This window comes from Coregonus clupeaformis, chromosome 31, assembly GCF_020615455.1.
Source record: "Coregonus clupeaformis isolate EN_2021a chromosome 31, ASM2061545v1, whole genome shotgun sequence".
Taxonomy (NCBI): domain Eukaryota; kingdom Metazoa; phylum Chordata; class Actinopteri; order Salmoniformes; family Salmonidae; genus Coregonus; species Coregonus clupeaformis.
The window spans coordinates 3,600,122-3,625,763 of record NC_059222.1 but is presented as its reverse complement, the minus strand read 5'-3'; the positions used below and the strand labels follow the sequence as shown (position 1 = coordinate 3,625,763).

General features: G+C 42.2%; 1 protein-coding gene across 1 annotated transcript in view; it reads left to right on the top strand.

Moving 5' to 3' along the window:
- Nucleotides 1–16,649, top strand: part of LOC121547165 (eukaryotic translation initiation factor 3 subunit C) — a 34,137-nt gene extending 17,488 nt beyond the window's left edge. Inside the window, exons 16-26 of the mRNA XM_041858295.1 lie at nucleotides 850–1,041; nucleotides 1,693–1,864; nucleotides 5,020–5,179; nucleotides 5,500–5,565; nucleotides 6,903–6,990; nucleotides 8,952–9,117; nucleotides 12,017–12,061; nucleotides 14,474–14,518; nucleotides 15,205–15,243; nucleotides 15,690–15,728; nucleotides 16,088–16,649. Of these exons, the coding sequence (XP_041714229.1) occupies nucleotides 850–1,041; nucleotides 1,693–1,864; nucleotides 5,020–5,179; nucleotides 5,500–5,565; nucleotides 6,903–6,990; nucleotides 8,952–9,117; nucleotides 12,017–12,061; nucleotides 14,474–14,518; nucleotides 15,205–15,243; nucleotides 15,690–15,728; nucleotides 16,088–16,293 (1,218 nt within the window). The 3' untranslated portion in view covers nucleotides 16,294–16,649. The remainder of the gene's footprint in view (nucleotides 1–849; nucleotides 1,042–1,692; nucleotides 1,865–5,019; nucleotides 5,180–5,499; nucleotides 5,566–6,902; nucleotides 6,991–8,951; nucleotides 9,118–12,016; nucleotides 12,062–14,473; nucleotides 14,519–15,204; nucleotides 15,244–15,689; nucleotides 15,729–16,087) is intronic.
- The last annotated feature ends 8,993 nt before the right edge of the window (nucleotides 16,650–25,642 follow it).

Genomic DNA, 25,642 nt, shown 5'->3' with positions numbered 1-25,642 from the left:
AAGTGTATGTAAACTTCCGACTTCAAATGTGTGAAGTGTGTGTGTATGTGTAGATATATATATATATATATCCCCACTTCTAAAACTAAAGTTGCGCCCCTGCTAATATCACATAGGCTTTACTTTATTCGGGGCTTATTCACCATCTAAGAAGGTGGAAACTCAACTTACTAAATATAATAAGCTGCTAGTTAGATGAATTACAACTAACAATACATTTAATATCCTAATAACTTTGCCACATACTACCCAATGATATCTATATAGGCCTATGCAATGGCCAATAAGCGCTTTGCTCGCGCCGAATCTCAAAGTTAATTTGTTGTAAAAGCGTTGCTAAAACACTCAATATTTAGAGTTGAGAAAATAAACAAATGCATGTAATACCTACATAAAGCTGAGACTCTCCTCAACTGTCTCAACAGTAGTTGCTTTCAAACCCGTTTTTTTCCGCGATTTGCATTTTGAAATGTTGCGCAATCAGAACACATTTTCTCTTTCTGTCTACTCAGTGCCCAGGGGGGAGGGAGTGAGTCGCTCCCGCCAGCGAAACGGGCACAGGAGCAGGGCAGACACTTTAATTGCAGGGATCAGGATAAGCCTGCTTGACCAAATCAAGCTTTTAACCACCCCAAAAACAGAAAGCTTTGAGTAAAGTGATCAACTAGAATTTGCAGCTCGCACCGATGTGACCAAGAAAACATTGAACTTGCACAACCACGTCAAACAGACTCAAAATCCGACTAAATTATTGCACTCCGAAGCCCTACGCTAAAAAAATTGTGCGTGTGTACACCTACACAGACTGATAGAACTGTGTGTGTGTGACCATGTCTTCCCCCCCTCCAGATCCTGTACAACAGGACCATGGTGCAGCTGGGGATCTGTGCCTTCCGCCAGGGCATGATCAAGGATGCCCACAATGCCCTGCTGGACATCCAGTCGAGTGGCCGCGCCAAGGAGCTGCTGGGCCAGGGCCTGCTCATGAGGAACATGCAGGAGAGGAATGCAGAACAGGAGAAGATCGAGAAGAGGCGACAGGTAAGCTACGGCTTGGCTAAGCTAAACTCAGCGGTAGAAACCACTGGTAGGCTACAGCTAGGCTAGGCTAAACCCAGCAGAAAAGACCACAGATAAGCTAAGGCTGGGATAGGTTGAAGCCAGCAGAACAGTAGTGGATCGAATACACTACAGGTAGGGTTTGGCTAGGCTAGGCTAGGCTAAACCCAGCCGAGCAGGAAACGATTGAAAAGAGACGACTGGTAGACCAATCTCGGCTACACAGGTAGGCTAAACATGTGGGCTAGGCAAAACCTGACCACGTCGGGGTCACAGACCTCTTCTGCGTAGCTTCCGAGCTGTAAAGCCTTTGTCTGGAAAGATGAAATACAGATTTTCACGTTATTAGGCCTAAAGATCTTTTTATTAATAATGATAATATAATATGCCATTTAGCAGCTGCTTTTATCCAAAGCGACTTACAGTCATGTGTGCATACATTTTTCCGTATGGGTGGTCCCGGGGATCGAACCCACTACCCTGGCGTTACAAGCGCCGTGCTCTACCAATTGAGCTACCGAGGACCAGAGTCTGTTATACTAGTCTGTTTTGACTATTGTACAGTTTTACACTGATACACTACACTGACTGGGTTTGGTTTACGACGTGACATTGTTGTCCATCTTGTTCCAGGTGCCCTTCCACATGCACATCAACCTGGAGCTGCTGGAGTGCGTGTACCTGGTGTCTGCCATGCTGCTGGAGATCCCCTACATGGCGGCCCACGAGTTTGACGCCCGCCGCAGGATGATCAGCAAGCAGTTTCACCACCAGCTGAGGGTGGGCGAGAGACAGCCCCTTCTTGGTACGTGCAGTAGACAGTGGTGACAAGGCAGGGTTGTGTTCATTAGGCACCAAATGGAAGAAAACATACTGAAATGGAGAGGGACTGTTCTGGAACTGTCCAAAAAGAAACTCTCATTTCGGTTTTAGAAAATTGCTTGCCCTAATGAACACTAGTTTAGGACCAAAAGGTGGGTGGGCACAAGTAACTCATACCTAGAAAAGAGACTGACAGACAGGACTTAAGTAAGACATAGGGGTGAAAACTCGTTTTTATTCTGATTGGCCTTCAAAATATCCAGTAATCCTGAGATGTCAACACACAATGTACATTTAGGGATGTTGCGGTGACCGTAATACCGCCACACCGGCAGTCATGACCGCAGTCAAATTTCACATGACCGTTGAGTCACGGTAATCTCCTCTTATGCACTTGACATGCGTTGGCAGTACTCAACTCGCTAACGACCATCAGGTCCTAATGGCCTGGTACTCAGGGCTCTATTGTCCCTCTAACCATCAGGTCCTAATGGCCTGGTACTCAGGGCTCTATTGTCCCTCTAACCACTGTGACATCAATGCAAATGCAATCGAAAATCTCATCAAACACTTTAAAACTGTATCTTGCTTTTAAAACGTGGTCCTCTGTAGCTCAGCTGGTAGAGCATGGCGCTTGTAACGCTAAGGTAGTGGGTTCGATCCCCGGGACCACCCATACACAAAAAACTAATAATGTATGCACGCATGACTGTAAGTCGCTTTGGATAAAAGCGTCTGCTAAATGGCACATTATTTTAAAACTCACCGTTAGGCTACATTTTTGGACCTCGCTGTGATGGTCATACTGCAAACACTGTAATCTGGTAGGCCTATAGTGCACTTGATTTGCTCTCCGGGTCCGCCGGTAAGGCAGAGTTTGTACCTTCAGACGCATGAAATGGTTCAAAATCAGAACACTTTGCCTACCTGGCGCACAGGGCAGTTGAATCTGGTGCACCTACCGCGCGATCGACCGGTTGGTGACCACTAGTTGGTACATTGATTGTGCAGGGCGGCTTACAGAGGTGTCTTACAATTATAGTGTATTTGATTTCGACTAGCCTAGTAATGGGGCTTTTTTTTTTGTGTATATATAATTTAATAGGCTGGCTCACCACCGTGCGTTTCCATCTCCTCCTCTCTCTCCTTCATTCCTTTCTTGTGTGTGCAGAGATGGGGGCTGTCAACAGTTTTATCAAATATGTTTTGTTGTGAAACGTTCCCAAACAGATTTCACTTGGTTTACCAAATTAAGCACTGGGTAGCTGCAGGAACATGATTGGAGAGCCCATGGCCTAGAGAGTTTGGGCAGAATATCACCTGTCGTGCAGCGAGTGGCTGCATGCTCCTCAAACAGGGTTGATGCGTGAAGTGAAATAAGTGTTCTTATAAGCCCAGATATTTCTAAATACAATCCCGTGTGAAAGTATAATTTTTTATTTTATTTTTTAATGATTGCCACTAAAAAGAGGAGGATCCCACCTGCTACTAGGCTATATTTATTTCTCAGTTGCTCTACTATAAAATCGGAGTTACTCCGGCTTAAAATGAACTGCGGGAAAGCGGCCTCCATTCGCTATTCGAGTGCATACGGATGACATGTATTTTTTCCCCTGCCCATTTGATAATGGGCTATTCCAACTCAAATACATTTGACATATTAGTAAAGACAAGATTTCATTGAGAATAGTCTTAATGGGTGAAAATATGATCACTTGATGAGAGAACACCGTGTGCAGCCTGAGGCAAGGAACAGAGCACAATCTTTTTTTGCAGCTTTTTAAAATAGTCAATAGCCTATAGTCTCATCATGCAGCCCATATGTTTTGATTTCTAAGACATTCTAAGGTTTGCATAATTCACAACTAAATTTGCCAAATAACTCAATCTAGCGTATAGGACCTGTTTCAAATGATCACTTTTACGCTCAACATGAGCACTTCATATGCACACTCGCTCCGGAATGGGAAAAGGGTATGTTGTATTTTATACTGCTAAGTTCAGTTATATTCTTACTATAAAAGCATGTAGAATAAAATAATGGCACTGGACTTATAAGCATATCTTGTTTGCTAAATAAACTAGCCTACAGCCTATGGCATGGCACATAGCCAGATAACATACAGTAAGCAGACTCCTGTTCGGTTCTTCTGAAATACATTTTCTTCATATCATAATGTTTATTTAGACCTGCCTAAAATAAATAATGGATGTATTGTTATGGTGTACAGTAGCAGTCAAAAGTTTGGACACACCTACTCATTCAAGGGTTTTTCTTAATTTTTACTATTTTTTTTACATTGTAGAATAATAGTGAAGACATAAACTATGAAATAATACATATGGAATCATGTAGTGACCAAAAAAGTGTTAAACAAATCAAAATATTCTTCAAATAGCCACCCTTTGCCTTGATGACATCTTTGCACACTCTTGGCATTCTCTCAACCAGCTAATGAGGTAGTCACCTGGAATGCATTTCAATTAACAGGTGTGCCATCTTAAAAGTTAATTTGTGGAATTTATTTCCTCTTAATGCGTTTGAGCCAATCAGTTGTGTTGTGACAAGGTAGGGGGGCTATACAGAAGATGGTAAAATACCAATTCCATATTATGGCAAGAACAGCTCAAATAAGCAAATAAAATTGTACAAATAAAGTAAAACCCTTGAATGAGACGCACATCAGCAGCTTGTATGTGTAATATTGTGAAAGTTATGATGATGCCCTCTTAGTGTAAGAGCTGTTTGAAAAGGCCGCCAGAAATTTCAGTCTGTTTTGGTGGGATGGAGTTTTGGCCTGCCTGTTGACATCCCCAGGCAGAAAGAGTTCTAAACCTCTCTGCCAATAACGACTCGTTTTCAGTTTTCCCCTCCCTACTCAGACCACTCCCAGACAATCCTAGCAAAATTCTTGATTGAGAAATTGCTCTTTTCTAAGAAGCTATTTAAAAAGTATATTTTTGACCATTTTAATAGAAAAGGGTGCTTAATGGTTACTCAGAAATGATTGGATATTGAGATAAAAATTGCTGCATTTGACCTTTTTTTGTACAGCTAATACAGACAAGTACCAATACAGACACTACAATGGACATACAAACACTAAACAAATCCATCCCTCTTCGTGCCCCCTCCAGGTCCCCCAGAGAGCATGCGCGAGCACGTGGTGGCGGCCAGCAAGTCCATGAAGATGGGCGACTGGCGCACCTGCCACTCATTCATCATCAACGAGAAGATGAACAGCAAGGTGTGGGATCTGTTCCCTGAGACACAGTGTGTACGAGAGATGCTCGTCAGGTGAGTTTCGAGAATTGACGATAAATAAGGTCTGCATCAACCCCCTCTTGTGCAACTGTCCCTAGTTTTATCAGTAGTCGTATTTCAGTAGGCAGTATCAACCAATCGCAGCCTGGAATGGTTAAATAAAATGAATTCAATCAAGATTGTCAAATGAAAATAAAACTACCTTTTTAGTAGCTTTCTTTTGAAAAATTAAGTTTCACACTCTATTACTCACAGTAATTGGTTATTTCATGACTGAACTAACGTTTCGGCATCACAGTGCCTCCTTCAGAGGTAGCGTTCCTGTAACGTTTCCTGATTGTTTGTGGTTGCAGGAAGATCCAGGAGGAGTCTCTGAGGACGTACCTGTTCACCTACAGCAGCGTTTATGACTCCATCAGGTAATAACTTTTACAACTATTAGAGGTGGTTTCTCAGTTACAGAATACGCCTAGTCTTGGACTAAAAAGCACATTCAGTGGATATTCTTAACTGCTGTATTCTGGTCCCCATGCTAGTTTGTTGCAAGTCAGATTTTTAAACATGTCTTTTTGGAACTCCACTGCGAAATACTTCACTAGTTTCCATCTAGACCAGGGTTGGGCGACATTACGAAAGCATTGTCTATCAACGATGATTGACAGCAATCGTCAATGGTGACGACATTGTGATATGACAACGATGTTTTAGCCCAGTGGTATTCAAAGTCGGGGTCGCGAACCCAGGGAATTGCAGAAATTAAGATGACATATTATTGTATGGGATAATATACAAACGTTTTTGAGAAGGGTAACAAAAATACAATTTGAGTAAATGTATTCATTGGACTCTTCATTTTGATAAGAGATTAACATTTAATGAATTGAAGGATATTTGTTGTTGTGAAAATGAAAAATCTAAACTATTAAAGGTTGCGTCATTAGATTTGGGGTTCGGTCCCCAGAAATTCTGGCGAATAAATTGGGTCCCTGCTGAAAAAGGTTAAATACCACTGGTTTAGCCGATTTGAACTTGACTGGCGCAGAGCAGTAAAAAACGGAATGCAGGCCAAAAGGAGCATGACTTTCTCCCGATCAAACAAATGTAACTGAGTTCCATCTGTTATTTGAATAACCTAAAAACTTAAGGTAACCAGAGCGCTAATAATGAGAGAGAACAAACAATATCAATAGACTATAGAAAAAATGGAATTACAAGTTTAATCAAGTTAAAGCTTTTTAAGAAATAAATGATTTATGCTGCTGGGAAAATCCCTCCATGCAAGGTTGAAAACCAAATGGCCAATAGCCTATCCTCTTACTAGGCCTATCATAAAAGGTTTAAGACAACTTTATGAACAGTAGCTTATTTCCCAAATATTCTAGCCTACACAGGTGTTGTGGCTTTCAAAAAGAACAAGAATGAAAGTCTATATCCTAGGCATAGGCTATTCTCAATCACCGCTTTATGGGAGAGAGAACAACAGGGTCGATTAGCATTGTATATCACAATGTTTTATGGGTACATAATCACAATAGGACAAAGGTTTACATCACCCTCTAACAAACCCAAGCAAGACTACTTTGCTGTCAAACTAATGTGAGAAGACTGGGTTTCTGAGGCTACCATTTGGTTATACAGCACAAAATGATCTGGGACCAGCCTACATCTACTGTGCCTCATCATATAATTGGCTTGCCTGGTTAAAGAATGGAAAAATAACATGAATACATTTCTCCTTCCCCTCTCTTTGACTCAGTATGGAGACGCTGAATGAAATGTTTGAGCTGGAGCTGCCCACGGTGCACAGCATCATCAGCAAGATGATCATCAATGAGGAGCTCATGGTAACACTCACGGCATCAATGATCTCACAGGGATGTGTGGTGTCATGTGTAGACCACCACAGACCCATTTGACTTAATTAAGCTAGATATGATTGTATGAATACAGTGGGGAAAAAAAGTATTTAGTCAGCCACCAATTGTGCAAGTTCTCCCACTTAAAAAGATGAGAGAGGCCTGTAATTTTCATCATAGGTACATGTCAACTATGACAGACAAAATGAGGAAAAAAAATCCAGAAAATCACATTGTAGGATTTTTAATGAATTTATTGGCATATGATGGTGGAAAATAAGTATTTGGTCAATAACAAAAGTTTCTCAATACTTTGTTATATACCCTTTGTTGGCAATGACACAGGTCAAACGTTTTCTGTAAGTCTTCACAAGGTTTTCACACACTGTTGCTGGTATTTTGGCCCATTCCTCCATGCAGATCTCCTCTAGAGCAGTGATGTTTTGGGGCTGTCGCTGGGCAACACAGACTTTCAACTCCCTCCAAAGATTTTCTATGGGGTTGAGATCTGGAGACTGGCTAGGCCACTCCAGGACCTTGAAATGCTTCTTACGAAGCCACTCCTTCGTTGCCCGGGCGGTGTGTTTGGGATCATTGTCATGCTGAAAGACCCAGCCACGTTTCATCTTCAATGCCCTTGCTGATGGAAGGAGGGTTTCACTCAAAATCTCACGATACATGGCCCCATTTATTCTTTCCTTTACACGGATCAGTCGTCCTGGTCCCTTTGCAGAAAAACAGCCCCAAAGCATGATGTTTCCAACCCCATGCTTCACAGTAGGTATGGTGTTCTTTGGATGCAACTCAGCATTCTTTGTCCTCCAAACATGACGAGTTGAGTTTTTACGAAAAAGTTATATTTTGGTTTCATCTGACCATATGACATTCTCCCAATCCTCTTCTGGATCATCCAAATGCACTTCAGACGGGCCTGGACATGTACTGGCTTAAGCAGGGGGACACGTCTCGCACTGCAGGATTTGAGTCCCTGGCGGCGTAGTGTGTTACTGATGGTTGGCTTTGTTACTTTGGTCCCAGCTCTCTGCAGGTCATTATAATAATAATAATATGCCATTTAGCAGACGCTTTTATCCAAAGCGACTTACAGTCATGCGTGCATACATTTTTTTTGTGTATGGGTGGTCCCGGGGATCGAACCCACTACCTTGGCGTTACAAGCGCCGTGCTCTACCAGCTGAGCTACAGAGGACCACGTCATTCACTAGGTCCCCCCGTGTGGTTCTGGGATTTTTGCTCACCGTTCTTGTGATCATTTTGACCCCACGGGGTGAGATCTTGCGTGGAGCCCCAGATCGAGGGAGATTATCAGTGGTCTTGTATGTCTTCCATTTCCTAATAATTGCTCCCACAGTTGATTTCTTCAAACCAAGCTGCTTACCTATTGCAGATTCAGTCTTCCCAGCCTGGTGCAGGTCTACAATTTTGTTTTTGGTGTCCTTTGACAGCTCTTTGGTCTTGGCCATTGTGAAGTTTGGAGTGTGACTGTTTGAGGTTGTGGACAGGTGTCTTTTATACTGATAACAAGTTCAAACAGGTGCCATTAATACAGGTAACGAGTGGAGGACAGAGGAGCCTCTGAAAGAAGAAGTTACAGGTCTGTGAGAGCCAGAAATCTTGCTTGTTTGTAGGTGACCAAATACTTATTTTCCACCATAATTTGCAAATAAATTCATTAAAAATCCTACAATGGGATTTTCTGGATTTTTTTCCTCAATTTGTCTGTCATAGTTGACGTGTACCTATGATGATAATTACAGGCCTCTCTCATCTTTTTAAGTGGGAGAACTTGCACAATTGGTGGCTGACTAAATACTTTTTTTCCCCACTGTATGAAGGTGTAATATGTTAATGTCTGTGTTTGTCTGAATGGCTTTCTCCTGTGCGTATCTCTGTCTGTCCATGTGTCATCTGTGTCTCCCCTCCCCCAGGCATCTCTGGACCAGCCCACCCAGACTGTGGTGATGCACCGCACAGAGCCCACCTCCCTGCAGAACATGGCCCTGCAGCTGGCCGAGAAGCTGGGCGGCCTGGTGGAGAACAACGAGCGTATCTTTGACCTCAAGCAGGGCGTCTACGGCGGCTACTTCAACAGAGGTTAGTGGGGAAGCCCCATAGAATACATGCAAACCTGCCAACCTGCACGCATTTTGTGTATCATGCACACAATTTGAGGTCAAAGTACGCTGGTACGAAAAACGACCCAGAAATATGCCAAAATAGGCTAGTTATCACGTTGTTTTTGACTCAAATGTTTGAAGTTGGAGCCAATCAGAGGACTTGGGCATGGTGAAAAAATCTCTAGCTCTCCAACCCGCCCCCGTAGTCATAGTAGTTTCCTCTCTCAAGCTGGATGGCAGCACCCCACTTTGTCTGATACCACTGATGTGTGAGGAAAAAGGGTAGGGAAAATGGAGAACGAACTGTTTGCCAAATACATGTTCCAAAATTGTATGCGTTAGTCAAGCACATATCCACTATTATTTCGTATTTGACTCCTTAGCTAAGGCGTCATTATGACAAAGGTAGATAGCTACAGCGTTTAGTCAACTAAGCCAGAACACGTTCTTGCCCACACATTCTTTGATCTCCGCAACGGTAATGGGCGCGAGCACATTGACTAGCAAGGAAACGTGCAGTGTTGCGATTAGTTCAGTGTGCGTCGCTGCACGGATGGAAACAGACATGGCAGACAGGGCTGTTCCGCAAAGGTACGTTAGGCCTAATAATCTTTAGTCTGTTAATTCATCAGTTTTGATCTGTCCTCTTGATATAGCTGTATGTCAACAGTAGGCTGCTAATAATGGGATAATAGCCTAGTCAGTTCACCAATAACAACAAGGCATGTTGAATGAATGGTAGCCTAGTAGTCAGATCTAACTTGATGGATTAGGTCAGGGATAGAGATCTGAAACAAGCTCAGATAGGTCTAGTTCAGTTCTTTCATATTCCAAATAGCCTACAGTAAACTAGACTACTACATTGCATCCAGTAATTGAATTTTTCAGAATTTTCTTCCCAAACAAAATTAAGAAGCCCGTTTACATTTTCATTAGACTATCCACATAAAGACAAATATTTTTAATAAGAATAATCATTACCCCTAAATTGTACCTAAAATAATTGAGACCAGCTCAATTTAATTGAGGATCAAGCACAAGACTTCTGTGTTGGCTACATTTTTAAATATAATTTAAGACTGTTTCAGGAAATGGCAGTTACAGGTTAAAAAAAAAAAAAAAAAAGCTAAATGCTCAGTCTTCGGACCTCCCTCCTACCCAAGCATAGGCCTACATCAGCACAACCTTGTCAGAAAATCCTAGGGAGAGACTTGATTTGTACATTTAAATGTATTTCTAGTTGGCTACTGAAGAGCAGCCAATTACCAAGTACATTTACATTTACATTTTAGTCATTTAGCAGACGCTCTTATCCAGAGCGACTTACAGGAGCAATTAGGGTTAAGTGCCTTGCTCAAGGGCACATCGACAGATTTTTCACCTAGTCGACTCGGGGATTAGAACCAGCGACCTTTCGGTTACTGGCAATACGCTCTTAGGCAATACGCTCTTAACCACTAAGCTAAGTACCCATACGTCTATAGACTACCATTCCTACTAAGGCAGTCTTCTGCCAACATCATTATTAGGCTAAAAAAGGTGCATTTGCCTATGATTTAAGCAGTGTGGGGTGTCGCATGCGCGCCATTGTGGTGTCCGGAGCCAGGGGTGCCGCTGCGCGGAAGTGGTACTCATAAATATTATTCTAGGTTGGCAGCTCTGCATGTGCATAGCCTTTGGTCTAGTGTATTCGGTCTTCTCCAAGGTCCGGAGGGCCACACTTAAATGTTTTTGTAATTCCCCGCTGTCAGAAATTTGCTAAAAATAGTCCCATATCCATCGCTTTTGGAATTTAATGCTCCCTGACTGTCTAGCATTCGTTTTAGAAGACTATTAGCAAGCTATAAAATATATTTAGGTTTAACACTTTTTTGTTTACTACATGATTCCATGTGTTATTTCATAGTTTTGATGTCTTCACTATTATTCTACAATTTAAAAATTTAAGAAAAACCCTTGAATGAGTAGGTGTGTACAAACTTTTGACTGGTAGTTTATATCTGTTTACGAAGCATGAGACGGTCCCGTGTCCACCTTTTCATACGGTCTACCCTTCACGTATCTCACCCTCTACTTCTTAATATGTGCAAATAAAACATAAAATTACTCAACACTACAGAGACATAGAGGAGAGGCTGTTTATCGTTAGCCATGTAGGAGTCAATTTAAACCAAAATGAAGTGAGTACGCGTCAGGGATGGCAGGTAGCTTAGTGGGTAAGAGCGTTGTGCCAGTAACCGAAAGGTCGCTGGTTCTAATCCCCGAGCCGACTAGGTGAAATATCTGTCTGTGCCCTTGAGCAAGGCACCTAATTGCTCCTGTAAGTCGCTCTGGATAAGAGCGTCTGCTAAATGACTTAAATGTAAATGTAAAATGTTATCACCCACCATTACTAGAGACACGGTTTAGTTCACCCAGGATCTTAATCAGATCAGTCTTTTATCAAATCAGTCATACAGAGTAGTCCCATCTATCGCACTATCAAATTAACTGAAATGTGCTTAAAATGTGGCAGCTTTCGGGGTAGACTGAAATGCCTTACTCATTTACATTTATGTCATTTAGCAGACGCTCTTATCCAGAGTGACTTAGAAATTGGTGCATTCACCTCATAGCCAGTGGGATAACCACTTTACAATGTTTTTATTTTTTATGTACTCCTACATAGTCCAACAAGAGCACAAATACTAGCATACTGATTATATATCAGTATTTTGTTGAAATATGCCCCGCTACATGAGATGATGAAAGTTGCCACAAATACCACTTACTGAATCCTCTTGGTGCTTAGGGACATGACACATAGGCACCACATACAACAAGTAACACTGACTGTAAGTGATTTGTTGGGTCCTGTGTGCGTGTGTCTATTACAGATCAGAAAGGAGGCTACCAGCAGAAGCAGGGTGGTTACAACAGAGGTAAGTGCCAATCTTGTACAAACAGGGCATCTGCCGTTGACCCTTAGAGTGTGTTTCCATACCACTGACCACAATATTATCCTTAGCCAACCTGGACGTTTCTTACAGTAGATGCATCGCAGGAAGTCGCTGTCCTGTATTTTGTGAATGTTTTAAATGACCCCCCCACCATGTATTGAAATTTAATTATGATGCATGATTCATTGAATATGTTAAGATGTTTGAGTGTATTGCCTATTTCACAGTACTGGGTCGGGCCAAGGTGTATTGCGATGGCCTGGTTACACATCCACTATAAATGCTGGAACTGTGCCGGAGAGAGGACAATGTGAAAATAAAATATTAAGCTAGCACAGTACGATACTGGCTGGCACGATAGTATGAAAAAGACATGTGTCCGCCTGTAGGCAATCAACATGTATTGTGTGAAAAAGAAAATGTATATACAGTGTATTCGGAAAGTATTCAGACCCCTTCCCTTTTTCCAAATTTTGTTACGTTACAGCCTTATTCTAAAATTGATTAATTAAATTTTTTCCTCATCAATCTACACACAATACCCCATAATGACAAGGCGAAAAACAGGTTTTTAGAAATGTTTGCAAATGTATTAAGAATAAAAAACATACCTTATTTACATAAGTATTCCTACCCTTTGCTATGAGACTCGAAATTGAGCTCAGGTGCATCCTGTTTCCATTGATCATCCTTGAGATGTTTCTACAACTTGATTGCAGTCCACCTGTGGTAAATTCAATTGATTGGACATGATTTGGAAAGGCACACACCTGTCTATATAAGTGCCGACAGTTGATAGTGCATGTCAGAGCAAAAACCAAGCCATGAGGTCGAAGGAATTGTCCGTAGAGCTCCGAGACAGGATTGTGTCAAGGCACAGATCTGGGGAAGGGTACCAAAAAAATTCTGCAGCATTGAAGGTCCCCCAGAATGCAGAGGCCTCCATTTTTAAATGAAATAAGTTTGGAACCACCAAGACTCTTCCTAGAGCTGGCCACCCGGCCAAACTGAGCAATCGGGGGTGAAGGGCATTGGTCAGGGAGCTGACCAAGAACCTGATGGTCACTCTGACAGAGCTCTAGAGTTCCTCTGTGGAGATTGGAGAACCTTCCAGAAGGACAAGCATCTCTGCAGCACTCCACCAATCGGGCCTTTTATGGTAGAGTGGCCAGACGGAAGCCACTCCTCAGGAAAATACACATGTCAGCCCGCTTGGAGTTTGCCAAAAGGCACCTAAAGGACTCTGACCATGAGAAACAAGATTCTCTGGTCTGATGAAACCAAGATTGAACTCATTGGCCTGAATGCCAAGCATCACGTCTGGAGGAAAACTGGCACCATCCCTACGGTGAAGCATGGTGGTGGCAGCATCATGCTGTGGGATGTTTTTTAGCGGCAGGGACTGGGAGACTAGTCCGGATCGAGGGAAAGATCTTTGAGATCCTTCATGAAAACCTGCTCCAGAGCGATCAGGGCCTCAGACTGGGGTGAAGGTTCACCTTCCAACAGGACAACGACCCTAAGCACACAGCCAAGACAACGCAGGACAAGTTTCTGAATGTCCTTGAGTGGCCCAGCCAGAGCCCAGACTTGAACCCAATCGAACATCTCAGGAGAGACCTGAAAATAGCTGTGCAGCAACGCTCCCCCAGCCAACCAGCTTGAGAGGATCTGCAGAGAAGAATGGGAGAAACTCCCCAAATACAGGTGTGCCAAGCTTGTAGCTTCATACCCAAGAAGACTCAAGGCTGTAATCGCTGACAAAGGTGCTTCAACAAAGTACTGAGTAAATGGTCTGAAATACTTATGTAAATGTGATATTTCCATTTATTTATTTTAGATTGGCAAAAATGTCTAAACCAGTTTTTGCTGTGTCATTATGGGGTATTGTGTGTAGATAACAAAAAGAAGAGAAATAATTTTAATCATTTTTAGAATAAGGCTGTAACCTTACAAAATGTGGGAAACATTCAAGAGGTCTGAATACTTTCCGAAAGCACTGTATATTTGAGTTTGTGATTTTCTTTTTTGTTATCCTTGTGTTTGTGTGTGTGCGCCAACGCTCATTGCATGCCACAGCTGTGTGTTTCTAAACTGTTTTCACTGTACGGTTTCAGACCAGAGAGGCAGTTACCAACAGAAGCAAGGCGGTTACAACCGAGGTGTTTGAAATAACTGATTGAAATGCATGATTGTCTGAATATTATGAGAGTGACTGTGTATGTCTTATTTCAGTGTGTATGTGATAGTGAGAGACATAGTATACGTATGTAGTAAAAAATGCTGTTTTTTGTTATCCCCTTTGTGTGTGTGTGTGTGTGTGTGTGTGTGTGTGTACGCTCACACACGACGTTTCACAGCTGTGTCTAAACTGTTTTCACTGTACGGTTTCAGACCAGAGAGGCAGCTACCAACCGAAGCAAGGCGGTTACAACAGAGGTGCTTATGAACCATTTTATTCCTCCTTTATTTTCTAATGGAAGTGTTTATTTTGAAAAAAATATCAATTCTGATATTTTTTAAATCACTATTCGTGAGCTGCAGTCCCCTCTGTCTATGAATGATAAGACATCAGGATTTGACACCTACCGAGTTGCGGCAACAACTCTTTTTAACGTCTTCATTTTAAAGAGTGTAATAATTCCATGTAATGTATTCTATCACTAATAATATGCATTGGTTGTGTTTAGGCAGTTCTTCAGAAACATTGCAATACCATAAATTAGAATTTCTAAGAACACAATGTATTCATGAGTGTACTGTACATACTGTGTAATTGTTTTTCATGTTTGGTACATTTTAATCTATGGCTTGCTCAAAATTGATTGGTTGCTAAAACTATGAAACCAAAAGAACATATAATTGAACCAAGTAACGGCTTCTTGCTATGATGAGATGATTATATATATTTTTTACCTAAACCCGCATGCAAGATGCAAGCTCAAGTGATGAAAACAGCTAAACGACTAGCTTGATAAAGTGTGAATATGCGCATGTATAGACATTATAAAGGAAAATAACTGTAGTTATAAAAGTGCACAAGTAAATAAAAGTCATTTGTAAATTATATTGGACACGTTAGTTGTGGCCTCGCACATGCTTACCTTTTTTATGGTTTGTTTCAGACGGAGGTGGTTACCAACAGAGGGGTGGTTACAACCGAGGTGCTTATGAACCATTTTTATACCACCTTTATTTTCTTATGAATATCTGAATTGTTCTGCTGTTTCTTCTAAAATCGACCGTCCGTGAGCTGCACACCCCTTTTTCTCCCATTCCGCTATGCCGAGCCTTGGGCACTATTATCAGTAGTCTAGAACAATGGGATTTGACGCCTATAGTATTTGAATAATAGTAAATAATAATTCTACATTTTTTAAGTGTACAAATTCCGTGTTATATTATATATAATATATATATATATATATATATATATATATATATATATATATATATATATATATATATATATATATATATATATATATATATATATAAAACATAACTAACCACTGCATAAGCACCAATGCAAACAAACCAAAAAGTAAATTATATTGGACACGTTAGTTGTGGCCTCGCACATGCTTACCTTTTTTATGGTTGGTTTCAGATGGAGGCAGTTACCAACAGAGGGGTGGTTACAACCGAGGTGCGTATGAATTTATGCCACCTTTATCCTATAGATGTCTGAATTTTACTTAAATTTTTTCTTAAAGCCACGGTCTGTGACCTGCAGTACCCCCCCATCCTCCCTCCATGCCTGAGCCTTTTGGCCACTCTTAAAACATCCCACCCCACATTTCATTTTCTCTTCACATTCTCTCTTGCAGTCTTTCACTTCCATTCTTCGCACAACTTGTTAGTATTAGCCCACACGTATTGTGATAGATATGGCTTGTCAGCTCATTTTGTCTGGACATTTTAGTGTCACTGTTCTGTTCACATTTTCCTAATTTAATCTCTGAATCGTTATTTTCTTTCTCTCTCCATCTCTTGTCCTCTCCACAGATGGAAACAGAGGTGGCGGTGGTGGCTATCAGGGCCAGAACAGGGGGGGCTACCAGGGAGGCGGGGGCTACCAGGGAGGCGGGGGCTACCAGGGAGGCGGGGGCTACCAGGGAGGCGGGGGTTACCAGGGAGGCGGGGGCTACCAGGGAGGCTACAGGGGGGGCTACAAGGGGGGCTACCAGAACCAGGACAGGAGAGACTACTGAGCCAGAGGAGGAGCCAGAGGAACCTGGTGTAACAGAGCCAGCCAATCTTCATTCCAAAACAACAACATTTTGGGTTACATCACTTGACATTGCACCTACTACACTATTCTCTCTTTGTACAACATTAATCAGCCCTATAGCATGCTTGAAAACTGTCAGCTTCCCTATCTATGAAAAGTTTGTAGTGTAATATCAGTATTGCCTACACTTTTTGTCGAGCGTGAATGGGTTTTTGGGCTAATTGTGTATTCACAAGATAAATGCATTTGCAGTGTGACAGATTTTCTTTTGGCAGGGTCAGACGTGTCAAGTGAAGTTTTCAGTTGTAACCTGCGAAATAAATATTATTGAATGAATACATGCTTTGCCTGATTCTTTATGACCATTGTAACATCAAAAACATTGTCTAATAATGATGACTACAGCATCTAGTATATACACAAATTGTCAGTGATTGCTGCTTGAACAACTGCTTTAATCTTTTCTGCACACATTAATTTCCCTATTCTATTTGTCTGCTCAGTTGGTTTTCAACATGTTAACACATTTTCTGAAGTTTGGCTTGTATAATTTTTTATATTTTTTTTATCCTCTGAATAACATATGCAATGACTAGACAAGGCAAGGTTTGCCCCAACGTCCTCTGCCACAGAACAGAACGTTCTACCTCTGGAACTCGAGGGCATGCTGAGGGTGGGTTACTTCCGCATTTGTGACAACACTTCCTCTATTTATTAACCTCTAAAAGTCTAATGCCTTGATCACACTGATGGCGTCATTGCGCAAAATGGTACGCAACATCATCTGGAAATGTGCGCAACAAATGTTCAACATTCACCTTCTGCTACCATTTCTGTCAAGCCGTCTATGCATACAGTTTGATGCATACGTTCGATAAATCCAATGTATGCACCACACAGAACGCACTGCAACTGCCTCTGCAATGCTGCAAGGCAAATCCAATGTTCAATTGGAAATGAATGTATTTCTGGTGTACCAAAACGCAATGATGCTGTCGGTGTGATTGAGGCGTAAGCCTTTGGTGGTGTGGGCGTTCTACTAAGCTAACATATTGAATAGTTTTAAGATGGTCATACCATGGATAATTTAGCTATTTGATTTGGAATTTTAGGACCCATGTGTGTGTATGTGTGTGTGTGTGTATATACAGTGGGGAAAAAAGTATTTAGTCAGCCACCAATTGTGCAAGTTCTCCCACTTAAAAAGATGAGAGAGGCCTGTACATTTCATCATAGGTACACGTCAACTATGACAGACAAATTGAGAAAAAATAATCCAGAAAGTCACATTGTAGGATTTTTTATGAATTTATTTGCAAATTATGGTGGAAAATAAGTATTTGGTCACCTACAAACAAGCAAGATTTCTGGCTCTCACAGACCTGTAACTTCTTCTTTAAGAGGCTCCTCTGTCCTCCACTCGTTACCTGTATTAATGGCACCTGTTTGAACTTGTAATCAGTATAAAAGACACCTGTCCACAACCTCAAACAGTCACACTCCAAATCCACTATGGCCAAGACCAAAGAGCTGTCAAAGGACACCAGAAACAAAATTGTAGACCTGCACCAGGCTGGGAAGACTGAATCTGCAATAGGTAAGCAGCTTGGTTTGAAGAAATCAACTGTGGGAGAAATTATTAGGAAATGGAAGACATACAAGACCACTGATAATCTCCCTCGATCTGGGGCTCCACGCAAGATCTCACCCCGTGGGGTCAAAATGATCACAAGAACGGTGAGCAAAATCCCAGAACCACACGGGGGGACCTAGTGAATGACCTGCAGAGAGCTGGGACCAAAGTAACAAAGCCTACCATCAGTAACACACTACGCCGCCAGGGACTCAAATCCTGCAGTGCCAGACGTGTCCCCCTGCTTAAGCCAGTACATGTCCAGGCCCGTCTGAAGTTTGCTAGAGTGCATTTGGATGATCCAGAAGAGGATTGGGAGAATGTCATATGGTCAGATGAAACCAAAATAGAACTTTTTGGTAAAAACTCAACTCGTCGTGTTTGGAGGACAAAGAATGCTGAGTTGCATCCAAAGAACACCATACCTACTGTGAAGCATGGGGGTGGAAACATCATGCTTTGGGGCTGTTTTTCTGCAAAGGGACCAGGACGACTGATCCGTGTAAAGGAAAGAATAAATGGGGCCATGTATCGTGAGATTTTGAGTGAAAACCTCCTTCCATCAGCAAGGGCATTGAAGATGAAACGTGGCTGGGTCTTTCAGCATGACAATGATCCCAAACACACCGCCCAGGCAACGAAGGAGTGGCTTCGTAAGAAGCATTTCAAGGTCCTGGAGTGGCCTAGCCAGTCTCCAGATCTCAACCCCATAGAAAATCTTTGGAGGGAGTTGAAAGTCCGTGTTGCCCAGCGACAGCCCCAAAACATCACTGCTCTAGAGGAGATCTGCATGGAGGAATGGGCCAAAATTCCAGCAACAGTGTGTGAAAACCTTGTGAAGACTTACAGAAAACGTTTGACCTGTGTCATTGCCAACAAAGGGTATATAACAAAGTATTGAGAAACTTTTGTTATTGACCAAATACTTATTTTCCACCATCATTTGCAAATAAATTAATTAAAAATCCTACAATGTGATTTTCTGGAAAAAGAATTCTAATTTTGTCTGTCATAGTTGACGTATACCTATGATGAAAATTACAGGCCTCTCTCATCTTTTTAAGTGGGAGAACTTGCACAATTGGTGGCTGACTAAATACTTTTTTCCCCCACTGTGTATATATATATATATATATATATATATATATATATATACTGCTCAAAAAAATAAAGGGAACACTTAAACAACACAATGTAACTCCAAGTCAATCACACTTCTGTGAAATCAAACTGTCCACTTAGGAAGCAACACTGATTGACAATAAATGTCACATGCTGTTGTGCAAATAGAATAGACAACAGGTGGAAATTATAGGCATTTAGCAAGACACCCCCAATAAAGGAGTGGTTCTGCAGGTGGTGACCACAGATCACTTCTGTTCCTATGCTTCCTGGCTGATGTTTTGGTCACTTTTGAATGCTGGCGGTGCTTTCACTCTAGTGGTAGCATGAGACGGATTCTACAACCCACACAAGTGGCTCAGGTAGTGCAGCTCATCCAGGATGGCACATCAATGCGAGCTGTGGCAAGAAGGTTTGCTGTGTCTGTCAGCGTAGTGTCCAGAGCATGGAGGCGCTACCAGGAGAAAGGCCAGTACATCAGGAGACGTAGAAGAGGCCGTAGGAGGGCAACAACCCAGCAGCAGGACTGCTACCTCCGCCTTTGTGCAAGGAGGAGCAGGAGGAGCACTGCCAGAGCCCTGCAAAATGACCTCCAGCAGGCCACAAATGTGCAAGTGTCTGCTCAAACGGTCAGAAACAGACTCCATGAGGGTGGTATGAGGGCCCAACGTCCACAGGTGGGGGTTGTGCTTACAGCCCAACACTGTGCAGGACGTTTGGCATTTGCCAGAGAACACCAAGATTGGCAAATTCGCCACTGGCGCCCTATGCTCTTCACAGATGAAAGCAGGTTCACACTGAGCACGTGACAGACGTGACAGAGTCTTGAGACGCCGTGGAGAACGTTCTGCTGCCTGCAACATCCTCCAGCATGACCGGTTTGGCGGTGGGTCAGTCATGGTGTGGGGTGGCATTTCTTTGGGGGGCCGCACAGCCCTCCATGTGCTCGCCAGAGGTAGCCTGACTGCCATTAGGTACCGAGATGAGATCCTCAGACCCCTTGTGAGACCATATGCTGGTGCGGTTGGCCCTGTGTTCCTCTTAATGCAAGACAATGCTAGACCTCATGTGGCTGGAGTGTGTCAGCAGTTCCTGCAAGAGGAAGGCATTGATGCTATGGACCGCCCATTCCCCAGACCTGAATCCAATTGAGCACATCTGGGACATCATGTCTCGCTCCATCCACCAACGCCACGTTGCACCACAGACTGTCCAGGAGTTGGCGGGTGCTTTAGTCCAGGTCTGGGAGGAGATCCCTCAGGAGACCATCCGCCACCTCATCAGGAGCATGCCCAGGCGTTGTAGGGAGGTCATACAGGCACGTGGAGGCCACACACACTACTGAGCCTCATTTTGACTTGTTTTAAGGACATTACATCAAAGTTGGATCAGCCTGTAGTGTGGTTTTCCACTTTAATTTTGAGTGTGACTCCAAATACAGACCTCCATGGGTTGATAAATTTGATTTCCATTGATCATTTTTGTGTGATTTTGTTGTCAGCACATTCAACTATGTAAAGAAAAAAGTATTTAATAAGATTATTTCATTCATTCAGATCTAGGATGTGTTATTTTAGTGTTCAGTTAATTTTTTTGAGCAGTGTATATAAATACAGTGGGGAAAAAAAGTATTTAGTCAGCCACCAATTGTGAAAGTTCTCCCACTTAAAAAGATGAGAGAGGCCTGTAATTTTCATCATAGGTACACGTCAACTATGACAGACAAAATGAGAAAAAAAAATCCGGAAAATCACATTGTAGGATTTTTAATGAATTTATTTGCAAATGATGGTGGAAAATAAGTATTTGGTCAATAACAAAAGTTTCTTAATACTTTGTTATATACCCTTTGTTGGCAATGACACAGGTCAAACGTTTTCTGTAAGTCTTCACAAGGTTTTCACACACTGTTGCTGGTATTTTGGCCCATTCCTCCATGCAGATCTCCTCTAGAGCAGTGATGTTTTGGGGCTATCGCTGGGCAACATGGACTTTCAACTCCCTCCAAAGATTTTCTATGGGGTTGAGATCTGGAGACTGGCTAGGCCACTCCAGGACCTTGAAATGCTTCTTACGAAGCCATTCCTTCGTTGCCCGGGGGGTGTGTTTGGGATCATTGTCATGCTGATAGGTCCCAGCCACGTTTCATCTTCAATCCCCTTGCTGATGGAAGGAGGTTTTCACTCAAAATCTCACGATACATGGCCCCATTCATTCTTTCCTTTACACGGATCAGTCGTCCTGGTCCCTTTGCAGAAAAACAGCCCCAAAGCATGATGTTTCCACCCACATGCTTCACAGTAGGTATGGTGTTCTTTGGATGCAACTCAGCATTCTTTGTCCTCCAAACACGACGAGTTGAGTTTTTACCAAAAAGTTATATTTTGGTTTCATCTGACCATATGGCATTCTCCCAATCCTCTTCTGGATCATCCAAATGCACTCTAGCAAACTTCAGACGGGCCTGGACATGTACTGGCTTAAGCAGGGGGACACGTCTGGCACTGCAGGATTTGAGTCCCTGGCGGCGTAGTGTGTTACTGATGGTAGGCTTTGTTACTTTGGTCCCAGCTCTCTGCAGGTCATTCACTAGGTCCCCCCGTGTGGTTCTGGGATTTTTGCTCACCGTTCTTGTGATCATTTTGACCCCACGGGGTGAGATCTTGCGTGGAGCCCCAGATCGAGGGAGATTATCAGTGGTCTTGTATGTCTTCCATTTCCTAATAATTGCTCCCACAGTTGATTTCTTCAAACCAAGCTGCTTACCTATTGCAGATTCAGTCTTCCCAGCCTGGTGCAGGTCTACAATTTTGTTTCTGGTGTCCTTTGACAGCTCTTTGGTCTTGGCCATAGTGGATTTGGAGTGTGACTGTTTGAGGTTGTGGACAGGTGTCTTTTATACTGATAACAAGTTCAAACAGGTGCCATTAATACAGGTAACGAGTGGAGGACAGAGGAGCCTCTTAAAGAAGAAGTTACAGGTCTGTGAGAGCCAGAAATCTTGCTTGTTTGTAGGTGACCAAATACTTATTTTCCACCATAATTTGCAAATAAATTCATTAAAAATCCTACAATGGGATTTTCTGGAAAAAATATTCTCAATTTGTCTGTCACAGTTGACGTGTACCTATGATGAAAATTACAGGCCTCTCTCATCTTTTTAAGTGGGAGAACTTGCACAATTGGTGGCTGACTAAATACTTTTTTTCCCCACTGTATATACATATATATATATATATATATATATATACATACATACAGTTGAAGTCGGAAGTTTACATACACCTTAGCCAAATACATTTAAACTTTTTTTTACAATTCCTGACATTTAATCCTAGTAATAATTATCTGTCTTAGGTCAGTTAGGATCACCATTTTATTTTAAGAATGTGAAATGTCAGAATAATAGTAGAGAGTATTTGGTAGCATTGCCTTTAAATTGTTTAACTTGGGTCAAATATTTCGGGTAGCCACAAGCTCCCCACAATAAGTTGGGTGAATTTTGGCCCATTCCTCCTGACAGAGCTGGTGTAACTGAGTCAGGTTTGTAGGCCTCCTTGCTCGCACACGCTTTTTCAGTTCTGCCCACACATTTTCTATAGGATTGAGGTCAGGGCTTTGTGATGGCCACTCCAATACCTTGACTTTGTTGTCCTTAAGTCATTTTGCCACAACTTTGGAAGTATGCTTGGGGTCATTGTCCATTTGGAAGACCCATTTGTGGCCAAGCTTTAACTTCTTGACTGATGTCTTGAGATGTTGCTTCAATATATCCACATAATTTTCCTTCCTCATGATACACAATCTATTTTGTGAAGTGCACCAGTCCCTCCTGCAGCAAAGCACCCCCATAGCATGATGCTGCCACCCCCGTGCTTCACGGTTGGGATGGTGTTCTTCGGCTTGCAAGCTTTCCCCTTTTTCCTCCAAACATAACGATGGTCATTATTTGGTTTACTTATATTATATTGTTATATTTTTGTTATAGTTGTTAAATACGCCTGTACGTAATGATGTATACCTAACTGCACAAATGGTTTGTGATCAGACTGAAAATCTGACTGATTTCTGTTCATCCAGGTCAGCGATTGTCAGTGATGCCTGGGATGCGTTCAATGATAGAACGGTGTGCAACATTGAGTTCAAACGGAAACAGTACTGTACTGACCGACCAGTTGAAAAAATTGATTATGGTGGCCCAGAGGGTGATTCCAGTATGATGTGCTGCACGAGTTTTGCGATTTCAAATGGTCACACCTATATTGATCAGGCCCCACACCCACCAAATGGGAGCAAGGGTGAAAGTAAGCCCACTATGCCGGACCGGTTGAACATGAGCCTATCATAATAATGAAAACAAAGATGCCAAGAAAACAGTATGCTATTACACTATTATTACCACATGTCACCCGCTTGCAAAATTTGCGAATGGACTTGAAAACTTGTGGAATAAGCTCCAAGCTGAAAATGCGGTGTGGTTTGACCATAAGTGACATTTTCCGATGAGTGACCGACACGTGCCGACAGTGGACGCATCAAGTCAGGTTACAAGTGTAGGCCTAATGAATGACAATCATTACACTTTTGGTGTTTTGTTACTGATGTCTCTTTCTATTCCTAAAATGGTGGGTGCACAATATGGATGCAGGAATTATTTTAGAGTGGACGAATGTGCGCAGGTAGCCAAGCTTACAGGAGCCTTTTGAAGTGATTGTTTGTCAATCAGATGAAAACATCATGAGTGGTTATGTTAATGCCAGTCCATTTTAAAAGTGAAACAACACATTTTTACTATTAGGCCCAGATATCCTATTCAATTAATAGAGTTTCTACATATAATTCTATGTTTAGGCCCCCCCAAAAAATTGGTGCATGCGCAAAATAAAACAATTCTGTACCGGGAAATGAAATCTACTTTCACCGCTGAACAGGAGCAAACATACCTCAAAGGCTGTTGAAGAACGGTGCGCACCGTTATGGGGAAACATGTCGTTCAGTACAAACCGTCACGGAAAGTAGCAAACGTTGAGGCGAACTGAATGCACCACTGTTCAAGGCAGTTTGGAGTTAATATTTTCCTCTGGGCCAGTTAGCTTGGTCTACTTTGGGGCAAAGTCTTTTACCTCCAACTCCTCTAAACTACTATCTCTGTTTAACACCTGTCACTTTCTCTCTGACATTTCTGGGTCATTCTAACATCTGTGGTTTTCCCAGCATCCTCTATGATCTATTGGTCGAGTCAAGTTCCTTCCCGACTACATTAACTGTAGTCGGGCATCAAATTGCTATGTCATATGAAGTGGTAGCTGATATGTTAAACACCTACCCAAGCATTGTGAGATCTGGCAGGCATCTGCAATGTAGACAGACAGGAACGCCACCTTTACTTTATTTTGGGTGGTTGCCATTCTCTTGGTCTGGGAAAAGGGGGGAACAGAGGAGAAGTTGGGGTTTGGCAAAAGGTTGAAAAGGGGGAGGAGTTGGGGTCTGGGAAAAGGAAGAGTTGAGGTTCAGGAAAAATTTGAAATAGTTGGCCCAAAATGCACAGAGAGGAGAAAATACCTGGCTTATACACCAATAAAATCTTGCCACAAATGGTCTATGATTTCACTGATTTATGAAGAAAAACAATTAAGTTCATCCAGGTCAATTATTTTTATATTGGTTGTTGTTGAGTCAATTATACCATGTCAATTTTTATGTAGTATTTCAAGCAATTCATAGACATGCAGTTGAAGTCGGAAGTTTACATACACCTTAGCCAAATACATTTAAACTCAGTTTTCCACAATTCCTGACATTTAATCCTAGTAAAAATTCCCTGTTTTAGGTCAGTTAGGATCACCACTTTATTTTAAGAATGTGAAATGTCAGAATAATAGTAGAGAGAATGATTTATTTCAGCTTTTATTTCTTTCATCACGTTCCCAGTGGGTCAGAAGTTTACATAGACTCAATTAGTATTTGGTAGCATTGCCTTTAAATTGTTTAACTTGGGTCAAATGTTTCGGGTAGCCTTCCACAAGGTTCCCACAATAAGTTGGGTGAATTTTGGCCCATTCCTCCTGACAGAGCTGGTGTAACTGAGTCAGGTTTGTAGGCCTCCTTGCTCGTACATGCTTTTTCAATTCTGCCCACAAATCTTCTATAGGTTTGAGGTCAGGGCTTTGTGATGGCCACTCCAATACCTTGACTTTGTTGTCCTTAAGCCATTTTGCCACAACTTTGGAAGTATACTTGGGGTCATTGTCCTTTTGGAAGACCCATTTGCGACCAAGCTTTAACTTCCTGACTGATGTCTTGAGATGTTGCTTCAATATATCCACATAATTTTCCTTCCTCATGATGCCATCTATTTTGTGAAGTGCACAAGTCACTCCTGCAGCAAAGCACCCCCACAGCATGATGCTGCCACCCCTGTGCTTCGCGGTTGGGATGGTGTTCTTCGGCTTGCAAGCCTTCCCTTTTTTCCACCAAACATAACGATGGTCAATATGACCAAACAGTTCTATTTTTGTTTCATCAGACCAGAGGACATTTCTCCAAAAAGTACGATCTTTGTCCCCATGTGCAG